This window comes from Tamandua tetradactyla, chromosome 8, assembly GCF_023851605.1.
Source record: "Tamandua tetradactyla isolate mTamTet1 chromosome 8, mTamTet1.pri, whole genome shotgun sequence".
Taxonomy (NCBI): Eukaryota; Metazoa; Chordata; class Mammalia; order Pilosa; family Myrmecophagidae; genus Tamandua; species Tamandua tetradactyla.
Genome location: NC_135334.1, coordinates 65767125 through 65783656, shown reverse-complemented (window position 1 = coordinate 65783656; position 16532 = coordinate 65767125). Strand labels below are relative to the sequence as shown.

Below are 16532 nucleotides of genomic sequence, written 5' to 3'. Positions count from 1 at the left end.
TATTAATAAAAGTGTTCGTATTATAAACATAGCTTTTATGTCCTACTTCTGGGACTGAATATTATATTAGAAACATTTCCCCAGGTTTCTTACTCTTCTTAACGACAATTTTTAGTGGTTGCATAATTTTCATCAAGTAGATATTCCATAATTTGCTTATGTGCTTTGTTGCTATTAAACACTTGATTGTTTTCAAATCTTCACAAGTGTAAACAATGCTATGATAGGCATGCAGCTTTATTTTTAGATATTAGTTCATTTGTTTAGGAAAGACTCTCAGAAGTTGAAAATATGGACATTTTTATAGCTTAATATAGAGTGCCAAACTGCTTTCCAAAAGGGTTATACTGACTTACCATGCAGTTTTGTTTCCTGGGTGCTAAAGCACATACCATGCAATGGGTTAAATTAAACAAAGGGAATTTATTGGCTTATGGTTTTGAGTCTAGGAGAAGTCTAAAACCAAGCATCCTCAAGGTGATGCTTTCTCCCAGAAGACTGTGGCATTCTGGGGCTGGCTGCTGGTGATTCCTGGTCCTTCGTTTTTCTGTCACATGGCAATGTACATGGTAGTCTCTCCTGGCTTCTCCTTTCTCTTCCTGGTTCCCGTGACTTTCAGCTTCTGGCTGTTCTCTTTGGCTTTTTCTCCTTGAGGCCTTCCCTACAAGGCCATAGGATTAATACCCATCCTGATCAGCTGGAACATACCTTAACTGAAGCAACCTCATCAAAAGGTAGTATTTACAAGGGTTCACACTCATAGGCATGGATTAAGATAAAAAATGTGCTTTTCTGGGGCACACAGCTCCAAGTCATCAAACAGTGCAACTAATAATATATGTGGGTAGAGTTTCATGACAGTCTTACTGGGATTGGGTATTTGTTTGCGGGATCATTTCAACCTATTAAGCAAAAAATGATATACTTTTTAAATTTGCATTCTTGGATTACCAGTGAGGTTGAACAAATTTCATGTCTGTTAACTGCATAACTACATAATTCTGGAAATTTTTCTATACATGGTCCTTAGCCATTTATCTATGAGAGTCTTTGTGCTTTTCCTCATAGAATATGAGTTTTAATATAATACAGATATTAATCCTTGGTCTCTCATATTTACTGCAAGTATTTTCTTAGTTTGCTACCTTTTCTTTCTATTTTGAGAAGCTTTACATTTTTTTAAGTACATATTTGCTGGTCTTTTTCTTTGCAATTTCTTCTACGATTTTTAAGTTTAAAAGTTTTCTCAGCTAGAAACTTGTGAATATTGGGTTTTACCAGCTTTTTGTTTGACTTTTGCATGTTAGCTTCTTTAAACCATCTCAAATTTATTTTGGCATATGGAATGAGGTGAGGTTCAAATCAGAGGTTGAAAATTCAAATTCCGATAGGGGCCAGGTAGGTAAGTTAAAGGAATGACGCTGTCTAGGAATAAGAAAAAGTGATGAGGTGGTGAATTACAGAGTGTGGGTTCCACTTAAAGGGGGCAGGGACTTGTTTCTGCGAGAATTTTAAGAGAAACCATAAATCTATTTTATGGGAAACCACCCAATTAAAAAATATTGGGCCAACACTGCAGCCCGATAAACCTTCTGTCTATCAGTCACATCCACTCCTCTAGATGTCCCTTTGCAGCCTCTGGCTTAAACTGATTCTTTATCAATTGTCCCAACAACATGTATTGGCTAATCCTTCTCTTCTCCATTAATTTTTGATTGCTTCTTTATCAAATATTAAATTTTTACATATAAGTGATTAACATTTCTAGGCAATTTTATTTCATTAATCTGATTGATGTTTCTATTCTCTTTTAATTATTATACATTTATAACACGTATAATGTCTTTAAAGATAAGTACCCTTTCCCTATTCTTCTTTTTGGAATTCCTTCAATATTTTCATCTGTTTCTTATTCCAGATGAAGTCTTAAACCATTCAATCAAATCTCTTCAATTCCCTTTAGAATTCTGTTTGGCATACTATTAAACCCATAAATTGACATATTTAGAGTATTTCACCTTCTCATCTAGGAACATGTTATAGTTTCTTATTATTCATGTCCTGTTTTATAGCTTTCAATAAAATTTTGCAATTTTTGTCACACAGGTCACATACAGTCTTCTTTAAGACAATATTTAATTTTTATTGATTTTTTTTTTTGACTGGGATATTTTTCATTATATTTCCTATCTGGGCATTACAAGTATATGAGAAATCTATTGACTTTTATAAAGCTATCTTTCACTCCAGTTACAATTTCTGAATTCATATTAAGTAAAATAGTATTCCAATTAATGTTCTGTGCTCTCTAGGAATACAAACACATCTTTCACAAATAATGGTAAATTTGTCTTAGGGTCTTATTTCTGTTTCATGCCTTATATTGGCCAAGACTACTAAAACAATGCTAACCAATAGGTGTATACTTATTTTATTTGCGATTTTAAAAATAATTCTTTTAATATTATAAAGGAAGCATATTATTGGCTTTTTTTTTTTGTATGGGCAGGCACCGGAAAATGAACTCAAGATGAGAGATCTGCCTACTGAACCACTGTGGCCCATTCTATTACTGGCTTTTGACTAAAAATATTCTCTATTATTGGGTATCTTTTTTGTCTTTTGTTTTCAATATCATTCTGACATAATATTGTCACCAAAGGTGGTTTCATAACTTATTGAACACAAGAGATCAGCACAGTGCAGAGTGTATTCAAAAAGTGTTGGAGGCTTGCAAAGTAAGTGTGGAACCAGATATACCTGGGTTTTGAATCCTAGCTCTTCCTTTGTATGACCTTGAATACAACTTTCTGAGTCCTGGTTGCTTCATCAGGAAAATGGGGCTAATAATTCTTACTGTACAAGATGGTGATAAGAATGAAAATGAGTTAATGTAAATAGATGTGTTTAGTTGTAGGATTTGGCACCTAGGAGAAACTCAACAGATTTCACTTTCCTTCTCTACCATTCATAGAGATAACAATGGTACAAATAACCCCTGAAATGCAAGCTTTCCAAAGAATATCTTGCATTTATAGGCTGAAGAAAACAAAAACTCTATTTCGAAAAATACCATCATGGTCTTCTTGCTTTTCTATACAGGGCTTTTCCCCACTTTTCCAAAATATACATGTATGGACTCCTTTGGCCTGTGACACAAATGAAAATGAAAATCAAGCTAATGTGTAACATGAACCAGGAATGAAACAAACTGTGCTTATATTAGCCCAGAACACGAGTGCTGCTCAGATAAAGGTATGAACGGGCAGCTACTCAAACTAAAACCAGATGTTCAGGGGTTTCTGGTTTACAATTTTCTTTTCTTTTTTTTTTTTTTTATAATCTTTCACATAACACTCATAGTCCTGCCATTTCAACAAAAGTTCCCCTGCTCTGTTTAGGCAGCAAGAAACCAGTCCAAACCTTTGCTTGATTATAAAGATATTGGAGTCATTTCCCCAAATAGAAATCCTTTGGTATAAATTCTTTAGCCCAGAAGGACTGGGCACTGACAAAGCTCAAGCACTGCAGCATCCTTAGAGCAGAGCCTGAAATGTTTCCCCATTGTAGTGGGAAAGAGGAACCACAAGGTTCCAAGGAAATGGACACTGACTTGGGAGGGTCAATGGTTGAAAGAACATAGATTATGGAGCCAGACTGACCTGGATTCAGATCCTGGCTCAGCACATCATTAGCTGTATAACTGAGGGCAAGTTTGGTCACTTCCTGAACTTTGTCATTTTATCTATAAAGAGAAACAAATAATGTGTCTATTTCCCTGGGACTGTTAGGAAATTTAAGTTAGATAATGCCTGTATAACACTTAGCATATTCCTGGGACCCTATATAAGCACCCCAAAATGTTAGTGATGATTATTACCAATAACAATAACAAATACTTATATAGTACCTATTATGTGCCAGGCATGGTTCTCAGGATTTTAATAATATTCATTCATTTTATCTTAATAATCACTCCATGAGTTGGGGATTGTTATTATTACCATTTTTCAGATAAGGAAATTGAGGCTCTGATGGGGTTATCTGTTTTGCTCAAGGCCACCCTGTTAATCAGTGGCAGAAACTGGATTCAAACCAGATGATCTGGCTTCAGATCCATACTCTATAATCACTAAGCCACACTGTGTCTCTACTGCTATATCACACAATTGTTTAATCCAGTGCTATCTTGAGGGAGCCTTTACACAGAAAGGAAGACTCCCAATTCAGGCTACAGAAGACAAACCATTTTTAGGAAACACTGCCTACCTTAAATCAGCATGAACTCTACATGAACACAGGTTCAGCTCCCCTCCACCTTCGAATTTCTCTTTTCTCATCTTTACTGCCTTATCTCGGTATCACAGAAAAAACTCCTTTCCTCAGTCCTATCCCTCTGTCTCTGCTCTCCACCCACTTGTCTCCCACCTCCTTCCATCAATCATCTCCCCTCTCTCTCCTAGGCCTCCAATATTCTCCTTTGGCTCCTTTCCCACACTGACAACACGATCAAGGCTCCCCCACCTTATATAAACCTTTTCTTGAACCTGCCTCCTCCTCAAGTTACTCCCATCTGTCTTCTTCCCTTCTCTGTCTAGAAGGAATTGTTTCTACTCTACACCTTTCATTAACTCCTGAACTCATGGTGACCTCGTTTCCTCTTGTACCACTCGGTAGAAACTGCTCCCACCAAGGTTACCAATGACCTCTTAATGACCAATTCCAGCAGCTTGTTTGTAATCATCTCCTGAATTTTTCCCTAAGGTTCATCTCTATGTTTCTCTTCCTTTGCTCATCCTCTGAATATTGGGCTTCTGTCCTTGACTCCTTGCTTCTCAGTTTACAGTACATGCTCTCCCTAGTTACTCTACTTCCCTCACTGCCCCCTCTCACACTCACATTGATGGCACCCATAGTATTTCTGTCTCTAGTTTAGAGCTGTCTCCCTGAGTCTAGATCTATTTATCCAACTTCCTACTGGGAATGCCCAACAACTAACATCCACTTGGAAATTCTACTGGCAGTTTAAACTTCATGTCACCAGCCTTCTTTTCTTGAAAAGAAAACCCACTTCTCCTTCTCATTACCTAACTAATTAATATCACCAGCCATCCAATCTCCAAGGTTAAAACTTCCCACTTTTGCCTCACAGCTAAAATCATGTGGTTAAGAAAACCAGCCAACAGTGTCCTGGAACACATCTCCTTCTTTATATAAAAGCATCTGTATTTGGCCCAGTTCAGGCTCTCTTCTCTCATCTAAACCTACTGACTACTGAAATAGCCTTCCAAATGGTCTCTGTATTTCAGTCTTAGAAACCACCCTATTTCATGTACCACTGCCTAAGAGATCTCTATCCCAGTGATGCTACATTTCTACTTACAAACCATCACATGCTCTCCATTTCCTGGAAAACAAAACTAGATTTCTGAACTAGCCTACAAAGCCCTTCTTAGGAAGATATAATCTAATTTTCTAGACTCCTCTCTAGTCACCATTTCCCCCAACCCTCCTCGTACTCCCACTCATGCAAAGGCATAAATGGGAAAAAACATGGTGAGAAAAGTGTGGGTATTAGAGCCAGACAGACCTGGATTCAAATTCTGGCCTCTTCACTGACTATGTATTTAACTTTTGCCTAGTTATTTAAACTCTATGACCTTCATGTTCTTTTGGGAAAAACAACACCTACTTTGTATTCCTGTTGAAAGGGTTTGAAATAGTTTATGTAAAATATCTAGCATAATACTTGGATTTCATATGCATTGAATAAAAAGTAGCCATTAATATTAACATTATTAATTTTGCCAAGGCAGTTCCAGAGAGGCTGAGAGAAGTTTGTGAAGATTGGAGAAGTTGTGAAACCTATAAAGGGATATGTGAGATGTTCCCTGTGGAATCTGGAGGAAGATCAGATTTATAAAAACAAAGAACAGCTAGTGCTTATGGGATGTTCTGGAACCCACCTTTACATTTTTGAGCAATAGCACCAGCATGGAAAGATTATAAGACTTGAACCAAAGTTTCAGAGTTGCTTTGCAGCCTGTATTGAGCAGCTTTGGAAAGCACAAAGCACTCAGGACAGAAATAGTGGTCCTCAGTGAGGTAACTGGCTGTGTCCCAAATTGCCAGTTGACCTTCTTCCTTTCAGAGCTGCCCACAAGAAGTTCACACCCACCACAGAAAGTTCTAGACTCAGGGAGCATAAGTGACCTTTGACTTTCTCACTTGATGTTCACTGACTCTGATGAGTTTATGCCATAGTCATAGTCCTATGCCAGGAAACTGGGCCCCAGGAGAAGCACCTGGGATTGGATTCAGAAGATCTGGTATCATGTCCTTGTATGAGTCATTGTTCTTAGACTCAATTTCCTCATTTCTAAAATGCCAGCAAGGATCCCTTTCTACCCATTCCATAGCAGAGATTGTTGCTGTCTTATTACCTGCTCAATTTCTTTGCTGGTCATTTACCTATATTTCTTTTCTGGGTTCTCATTTCTGCTCAGGCCACAAGTTGGTAATAACTAATATTTGTATACTTGTTTCCAGCTCACAAGTCATTTATGCCTGACAACCTCCTCTTGAATCCCTCACAGAAGGGCTGCCTTCTTTGTGTCTGTGGGAGCTTGTGCATACCTCTCTGTCGGTGCAGACCATATTGTAATTATTGATGAAAAGGCCAGTTTTCCCAATTGACCGCAGTTTTCCTGAGGACAAAGTTTCTGTTTTATTCACTGCTGCACCTCCAGCACTTAGTAAATGTTGAATAATTATGAGATATTTAAAAACATGTTAAGTACCTAACATGAATCTTAAGCTTTCACATCACTGTCAAAATCGCTAATGTAGGTTTTGTTTCTAATTATAGGTGAAGCTCAGATTTATCCAAAGTCTCAGAGCTCATAAACAGTGCAGGCAGAATTCAAACCCAGTTCTGTCTGACTCATAAGCCTTTGCCCTTTCTTTGGACCACACTGTTTCCCTGGCCATGTCTCTACTCCCACTGTATTTCTGCCTATGTTAACCTCAACCATCCAGCTCCAAATATGCAGAAATTCACACCTCAACTGTGGCTGGTTGTTCCTAAGAGAGTGTTAGAGAACAGGAGGCCATACTTTTTTTTTTCTTTCAATCATGCACCACATATCAGTGGACTATAAATGGAATGAAAAAAAAAGTATTCCATGAGTGACAGGAGAAGAAATCTCCTCTCTTTATGATCCTTTGATTACAAGAGTGCATATGGACACACATGGATGTCGCCACACTAGAAACATTGATTTAGACCTGAGTCACCAAGATGTAAAGGAAGAGCATGGGTTTTAGGTTGCTAACCTAGCTCTGCTATTTCCTAGTTATGTGATCTCGGTAAGTAACAAAAGATCTCTGAGCCTCAATTTCTTTATCTACAACATGGAAATAAGCTTAACCTAACTCCCAGGTTGTTGGAAAACTAAGTCATAATGCACTTAGCATGGTACTTGCCATAGAATCAGTGCTCAATCAATGGATTGCTATAATTTTGGTGTTGGCTATGGCACTTGGTGACTGCGTTATCCTGGACAAGTCATGTGACTTCTTTAAGCCTCTGTTTCTTCATCTTTTAAAGTGAGTAAATTAAAAAAATAAAAGGTTTACAAAGGCTCCTGGCATCATGTATCCCAAAGCAGCAAACACATAAACCAAATGTAAAATGGAGACTCTGGCTATGGGCAGAGGAAGATAGCTAAAACGTTGAAATGGAGGAGTCTGAAAATATGCGGTCTTTTTCTCTTGAACTTCCTGCCAACACCTTCTTCCAGCCTGCTCCCAGCCTTAGCTCTTGGACCTTCACAATCTCCTTTGCCAGCTGCAATTCTTCACCCACTCTCTAAATGAACTATTCCTCAAATCTTTTCTCTTCCTGCTTTAATTTCTACCTTTAGGAAATATCATCTTAATACCTTCGATTTGCCAATAATCTCCAAGTGTCAGTACACAGATCAAGTTTCTTCATTTTTCTCTATTTCCAATGCTTCCACCCAGGTCCAGGCCAGGATCCACTCCTGCTTAGACTACTTGCTGTAAAACCTCCTAACCAGTCTCCTATCTTCAACAGCTGGAGTAAAGTTTTAAATATGCTATCAGATGAAGCCATTCTTTAAAAAGTGGCTCAGTGGTTTCCTGTTACTCTCAGGAGAAATTAAAAAAACAAACAAAACTCTTCACATGACATGCCGAGGCCCTGTACTGTCTCGGTTCTTGGCCACCTCCCCAGCCTGACCTGATACCGTTCTGCCCTCTGTTCCTTACAATCCACAATGTGACCATCTTAAAAGTCATTGAACATTCCAAGCTCTGCCTATCCCAGGACCTTTGTATATTCTCTTCCCTCTGCTTGGTATCCTCTTCCACCAAATATCCATCTAAACAACTCCTATTCACATCCTTGCCCCCAACAATTTAAATGAGGCCTTTCCTAGGGCAGCCTTTTCTCTTCTTTTGTAATCTTTACCACAAAGTATATTTATATACATATTTCATGATTGCATTTCAAACTTGAGACTCTATTTCAAACTGTCTTGAACATGTCTACCAACTCTACGAGGGCAGGATGCATGGCGATTTTATACACACTGTACACTAAATGTGTGCTTGGCATTTGGTGTAAAAAAACAATTAGCAAATGTTTGGTGAACGAATGAACAATTGAACACAGGGTCTAGGTCTGTTTCCAATCTGGTGTCTATCCCTCCAGACCTGTCCCTACCTGTTCCCCTAAAAGTGCCATGCTTTCTGGGGGTTGAAGTTTACTAAACTTCTTGGTTCCTCAGGTGCTATAAAGAAGCAAACTTCTCAGAGTATGGTAAAGTTTTCCTTTCTCTTAGCTTCACTTGCACTAATTTATTAGCTCATAATCACCATGTCTGCCCCATGCTTGTATCTAAATACTTAGTCTGGCGTCTGGCGTAGAGTAAGGGGGCTCTCAGTGGGTATCCATTGAACCAAACAGACCCAATGAAGGCTGTGGCAGATGCTGCCTTTCCCGTAGTCATTTCCCCACTTTCTGAGAGAATTCTAATTTTGTTTAGCGTGCCAATGTGGCAAGCTTAAACTATCTGCTTCCTCAGACTTCCTTGCAGCTCTGAGTGTTCAAGTGACATGACTCTAATCAAAGAAATGTAAGCTGAATGTGTTAGGAGAAATTTTGCTTTCCTACGTCCCTCCTTTCTTTCTTTTCCTGCCTGCCCTACACACGTGAGATCCGAAGGTGCAGCAGTCATTTTATGACCATGGGGCAGCAAGGACAACGATAGCCAAGAGCAGAGGAGGGCAGAGCACACGGTGGAGAGAGCCTGGCCCCTGATGCCATCACTGAACTGTGGTACTAGCCCTGAATGTGGATGCCCTAGGCTGACAGAGTACATGAGAACATCAAAATGCCACTTAAAAGCCAATTCCAGAAGGATCTGGGTTATCTGCACACTAAACACATTCCTATCTATCTCCCAAAGAGAATCTAGCTTTTCTTGCTAGACATCTACTGCGTCTTTTCTTCTGTTCTGCCTAGGAGGCCTCAGAGGCAGTGGAGGGGGCGGGGGAGGGGTGCGGAGCAGTAGGGGATTCTACTCCAATATCTTTAGTGATCAGAGAGCCACTGACAGGGCTAATCTTTGCATCTGCAGATGCAGCACTTGGATATTCCTAGCTCTCTTCCACAGAACAGATTTTTGGCCATAGTCTGTCTCCAGTGTGCTGACTTGAGCGCTCCCTTGGCCTACAATTTCATTTCACTTATACCAGATTGCTCCGAATAAATCAACGCTATCAGGGAGAGGTGAATTCACAGGGCACTTTTCCAAAGAAGTGTTCCATTACAAATTTCACAAGTGTTGCCAATGTCATTTACCAGACGGTTAATTTATTACCAAGAGATTTTAATTCTTCATTGCTGCATTTTATCTTTTATTATAACTCAGAGGAAGGGGATGTGGGGAGTGGTAGAAGAGGGGTTTATTAAAACCTGAAAACTACTCCTCAATTTTCTTAGTTTTTTTCTATGAGGTAGTGTAGGTTTTTGCACAAGTTATAGCATATAATGTCAGATCCTTGCAAATGCACTCAGAGGTTAATGAACAATAGTCTTGTCCAATCAATGAAAAGGAAATGCAGAAACAGCATCATCCAGTGGTCTTTGGAAAGCCATCAAGGACCCAATTTTGAATTGATCTTTTGCAAGACAGAAATTTCTGTGAAAGCATCTAAGCACTGGTCACAGGGAAGGCAAAAGAAAAATATCACTAGTGCCATTGTACCAGTTCTTCTATCCTTTCTGTCTCCTTTTTCCCCTCCTTTTTTTTTCATAAAATCATCTCAATTTCAATCTCAGTAACCTCCCCTGATTATATAAATTAATGGGGTCTTATTCTAAGCCTAGCAAAATTAGTCCTTTTTGACTAATCATATTATTCCCTTGCTCAAAAGCACCCAACACCTACAGAATAAACTTTTTCCTTATGGTGGCATTCAAAGCTCTCCAGGGAACTGAATTCTCTGCAGGGCACCCTGTGCTCTATCCAGTTCCTCATAGCTCTTAAATCTCCATCTACCTACTTTTTGTTCATGCTCTTCATACTACCTGGAATGATTTTCTTAACACATCCCCTCCAAGATTCCTCCTTTAAATATGAAAATTCTCCCCATCCCTTAAGGTTCGATCAAAAGTCACTTCATTCAGAGAGCCCTCTCTGACCTATCAGCTGGATATGTCCTCTTTTCCTCCAACCCTCATGGCACTTTGAAAAGTGACCCCACGAGTGATCTGTTTTGCTCTTTTGTTTGGATTAGAAGCACTTACTGTGTAAATGTTTCATCTCCTTTAAACTAGATCATGAGTTACTTTTCACAGAAACTATTCATAACTTCTCAGTGTCCCCAGGCTGGGAAAGAGAAGGGATACAACATTTGTTGGAAGAAGGAAGTAAAGGAGGGAAGGAGGAAGGGTGGAAGGAATATATTAAATCTGCTTCTAGACCCAGACATAGAACATGTCAATTTTACGGTGGCTGCCTGGCCATGAACCACAGGGCTGTTTTCTACAATTATCATGAATTTGTCTAGTCCTTGAGACCAGAAAGAGCAGGGCACATTTCTCATAAAAACGTCCCAATCTCTATGTTTTCTAACAGTGACTCTCATTTCTTTTCTCTGGATTTCTTGGTTCACTATGGGAAACTTCCCTTATTTTATAACTTTGCTTACAGTGCCACAATGTCAGGTTGATCTGTCCTTTACTGTTTTAGCACCAACCAAAATTAAAAGATAAGATACTGTCTGGTGACCCAAATGATTCCGTATTGACTTATCAGGTCTTGGGGTTGTAGGTAATGTATGCGAAAGCATATTCATTTTTAAACTTTTGGGTGCTGTGAGATTTTTTGCATGGTCTTTTAAATGACTTCTCAAGAAAACTTCCTGGAGCGATATAAGATGGTTATTTATAACTGAAGGCAAGTTAATAGGGAGGAAATTATATTCCATATAACACAAATTAGAATAAACTATTTAGTAGTAACCATAGCAAATGGTGAGAAACTAGAAGTGGTAAGTGTATGGGCATTGGTGATTGCCTTTCCATCCTAGCTCTGCCATTAATAACTGTATGACTTAGACAAGTCAATTGAGCTCTCCGAGTTTCATTTTTTTTTACCTCAAATTCTGGATCTCCACATGAGGGGGAAAGACTGTTCTTTCTGAAAACAGCTGCCATTTTTTTATTCTAAAAGTTGCTTGGTTTCAGCGGTATGTGTACGTGTGCTTGTGTGTCTAAGTAAATCCATTTAGTTCAGAGGGAACTCTGTCAACATCAGTCTCTCTGTGTGTGTACAGTTTATAAAGTACTTTCGGATTTTTTTTTTATCAAGGCAAAGGATAAACTCATTTAATTGAAAATATCAGCTGGGTTGAATTAAATAGAGGGAAAAGCAAAAACGTACACAGTACAGCCATTTGCTAAATTAAACACAATTATTTCTTCGTTACTTAATTACAAACAGACCTAAATACTCTGGATTCTGACATCTCTGATCTGTTTAAATTGCAGATCTGGATTTCGACATGTAATGAAGGTAGGGGTCATATTCCAATTTGTGTGTTAAGCAAACCTGAGAGTTACGATTGTATATTGGGACCATAATGACTTCACTAAAACAAGACCTAAACTTTTAATTAACCTGCCAAGACAAATTACAACTCACAGCTCACAGGTAATGATCATGGACAGCTGAGACTCAATGCCAGGGACTCTTGGGGAGAGAGGGATTAATAGCAGCATCAGAATGGTCTGTTTTTGTATTTTAAAAAAAAGATATTCATTAAGTGATCACTGTAGCTTGAAGGAAGACAGGTCAGAAAAACAGCAAGAGAAAGGGGAAGGGGGAGGGGATTGGGAGAGAATAGTAACAGCTTCTACTGACTGTTTACAGTATTCCAAAGCCTGTGCTAGACATGCTATATTTGCTATCGCTAACTTTCACAATGGATTGCAAAGTACTATTATTATTCCCTTTCTCCAAACCAGAAAAATGAGGCTGAGATGCTGGGACTGCCCATGGTCACAGAGCTAACATCTAAGGGAAGAAAGAACTGGAAAGCATATAGAACACTGGCTTTCAGAGCTTAGTTGACAGACCACCAGAATCACTATCACCCAAATTCTACTTCAGGCCTGCTGAATCATAATTTCTGGGCATAGGGCCCAGAAATTTAAGTTTTTAACTAGCTTCCCAGGAGATTCCTCTGTACAACCACCCATATGGTATCATAACCCTCTGCTAATCAAAATGTGGTCCATGGACCAGCAGCATCAGTATCACTAGGTACTGCTTCTGAATGCAGAATCTAAGAGCCTTACCCAGGCCTACTGCATTTTAACTTAATGTGATTCATAAGTACATTAAAATCTGAGAAGCATGTATAGCCTATCTGTCCTAAAAGACATTACAGCGTTAAGTGAGGGGGAAAAGACAGGCTTCATCATTAAGGTGAGAATTAGAGGGAGAAGTGAGACCATCTTCTCAATTATGACAAAACAGGTTATCAAGCTCTGAAAATCAAGAGCCGGCAAAAGTACCTAACCGTACATATATTTTATTTTTCTAAGAGGCGTATCCTAATTAAAAGTAGTTTCTTTTTGAGTTATAATTTCCTTTCATATTTATGCTCAGTTATTAAAAATAAACTCTGATTTAAAAAATCTTAGTTATGTGCAAGCATGACACTTGGGAATCAAGAGAAATGGGCTGGAAGACCAGGAAGCCGGAACTTGGGCACTAAGAATGACTTGATAATCATGTCTCTAAATGGAAGCCATTGTGCCCAGAAAGAGCAAAGAAACAGCGTCTAGAGCCTTGCAAACCCTACAAAATGACAGAGTAATTGATCGGGAGGACCAGAACTAGGCTTTCTGATGACAGGGGATGAGGCTGCACTGTTAATCTTTATGTCACCAGTAGCCACTGAGCTGTGGCTTCAAATTTCAGAATCTTGAGAAACCATGAGCTGGAAAAATCAAGTGATTTGTGCGAGGGCAAAACACAAGTTATGGTAGAAACTCAGAATGGAGCATACTTTCCCCTATACCTTGAAAGCAACAGTATTGTAGCTGCCCAGACAGCGGCTGCTGACAGTCATTCTGATGGGAGCCTGCAGTGGTTTTAAACTGTATGTGCCCCACAAAAACATGTTCTTAAAGTTAATCCATTCCTGTGGGTATAAACCCATTGTAAATAGGTCCTTTGATGGGGTTACTTCAGCTACTGTGTGACCCACCTCAATCAGGATGGTCCTTTAATCCTATTTCTGTAGTCCTTTATAAACAGAATGAATACATGGAAGTATGAAGCTGAAATCAGCAAAACCTGGAAGAAAAGGGAGAGACCAACAGATGCTGCTATGTGCCTTGCCATGTGGCAGAGGAGCCAAGGAGAGTCGGCAGTAGGTCTTTGGGAAGAAAGCACTGCCTTGGTGAGGCCTTATTTGGACACCTTCCCGGACTCTAACCGTAAGCAAATAAATTCACATTGTTCATGGTATTTGCTCTGAGCAGCCTAGGAAACTAAAACAGAGCTTGAGCAGAGAAAAGGCCAATAAACACTCATTTTCTTATCAACTGCCCCAGGTGCTGGGGATATGAGGAATATGTTAAAATCCTTGCCCTACAGGCACTCAGTCTAGCAGCCAGGACAGACACTTTCAAAACAAGGATAGCACAAATTTCCTATTTCACAGCTGATGATGCCTAATGACTAACAGGGCACAATACTGAGCTTGCATTTGCAGCAGCAGATAACTTGTAATGCTTCACTTTTCACTGGAGGATTCCCTCTGCTTAGACAATAAGGGCATACTTGCAAGGATGAGGAAAATAGCCACTACTGTTTAGAAGCCAGACCCAGGGTCTTGCAAGAGTTTCAGAAACCAAGCCCCAGTTTGAGAGATTTTCCTTAAACTCCATTTTGCATGCCAGACAACCCCCAGCCAAAGACCGAGACAAAAAGTTTTCAGGTGAACTCTTAACCGCGTGGAACTTTTCATTAAGCAGAAATCCCACTCCCAAGTGTTCCAATTAATGGAGTTTTTTTCTGTTGGTTTTATTATCCTGTAAGGGTTTTATCTCCAGGCATGCCATGAGTTTCAATATTATGGAGAAAGAGGGAGTCCCCAGATCATTTAATGTGTTATAATGCTTCCAATATAAACTCAGGCCACCATTTTCTTTAAAAGAAAAACTAAAGAGATAATGACAATTAAATACAATATATGATCCTGTACGGAATCTAAGGATGGAGGAATAAAAGCTCAAAATGAAATTATTGAGACATAAAAAAATTGGAATAAAGGATGTTAAACTTTATATCAATGTTAAATTTCTAGAACTTGATAGGTGCACTTAAGATGCTTACGTAAGTGAATATCCATCCTCGTTCTTAGGAAATATACATGAAGACATTATGTGTTCAAGGAGTAGATGTGCAACCTTCTCTCAAATATTCAGAAAATAGGTAGAAGATAGACAGATGGATAGTTAGATAGAATGATATGACAAAGGTAGAAAAATGTCAAAATTGGTGGGTCCGTGTATCTAGATGTGGGTGGGGGGGTATATTAAAATTCTCTGTATGGGTTTCTATTTTTTTCACAAAAGGCCTATGAGTTTTAAATTATTTAAAACTAAAAAGTAAAAAACAAAATCAGCCACACACATACAAAAGTCACTATAGAGCCAGAAAAATGTTTTCTGACTTGAACCACCAAGACCATCATGTCCTACAGCATTACATGGAGAGCTAATGAGAGAGACATTCTAATGAATGCATTAATAAAAAAGAAAATGGGGTGCCAGGCTCCTTAGAGACTCCTGGACATCTGAAGCCGCCAAGGGGGTCACACTGAACTGACAGCTGAGGCCTCTTCCAACACGCAGGAAAGCTAAGAGCGTCTATTTAAAACATCAGGGTTCCCTACCAGTGATCAGAATATCTCCATTCTCAAGAAAACCTCAAGCTTAGTGAGTACATTGTTCATCCAACTCTTTGCATTTATCTCTAATCTCACTCTCTCTCCAAGGCTTTATTTTCTTTTCCAATTTGCCAGGGGTTGTAGTACCAAAAAAAAAAAGCAAAACCAGTCCAAAACAAAAACAACACAATAAATCAGTAAGAAGACCCACGTGAGACTAATAGGTGGTGGAAAGTGGTGTCACTCAGAGAGGTGCTGCCCACCCAGGATTCCTGTCTTGTACTGTCAAGTTTCATTCTCTGGTCTTTAAATGTAGCTGCTGCTCCATACATCATATCACAGCCAGCAAAGAAGGTGAAGGACAACGGCCTTTGGCTTAGATGCCAGCCCAGAATTGCCTGACAGCTCCTCCTGCCGCTCACTGTCCTCGTTTCCCTGCATCTCATCCTCTGTCAGTTCATCCTCTGTCCAGCAAGCCCAGTCAGATGTCCTCGTGCCAGACTTGAGTGGAATCTCCAGTTCTGGGCAAGAAACATTCCCTCCTCAGCATCAATCCCTAGAATCCCCATGCATCCTCCTAGTCAAAGAGACTCTATCCCACAGATCCCAGGCTGGCGCTTCCTTACCAATGGCAGTGGTGAGAAACGAAACCACTTCAGACTCCTTTCCATCATTGTAGAAAGCCAGGTGCCAGATTCCTGAATCCAAATACTGGATGAAACCAGTTTCATGGCTAGAGGGGGGGATGACTCCTCGAGACTTGCGCTGGGTTCCCTCCAGACTCCGTGCCTCCTGGGTAAGGAGCCTCCTTCCATCCAACAGCTCCACAAAGTCAAACTAAAGTACAAAGAGAGCATAATTAGCAATAGATTTGCTTCACCATAATGCCAAGTTTCTTTTTTGGGCTTCTCTCAGGAAGTGTACAAGGAGTCATGAATTGAAGTAGGCACAAAAGGCTAAAGTCACAGGAAAGCTAATCAGTCAACTCAGACTTCTCCCTAGATTCAATTTTTTCCATGGTGAGTCTCCTGACT

At 39.5% G+C, this 16532-nt stretch overlaps 1 protein-coding gene across 5 annotated transcripts in view; it reads right to left on the bottom strand.

Moving 5' to 3' along the window:
• The window catches only part of TENM4 (teneurin transmembrane protein 4), a 780788-nt gene that overhangs the window by 190155 nt on the left and 574101 nt on the right, over positions 1–16532 (bottom strand). For all 5 annotated transcript variants that reach the window (XM_077113447.1, XM_077113449.1, XM_077113448.1 and 2 more), the window contains one exon: positions 16125–16335. In XM_077113447.1, the coding sequence (XP_076969562.1) occupies positions 16125–16335 (211 nt within the window). The remainder of the gene's footprint in view (positions 1–16124; positions 16336–16532) is intronic.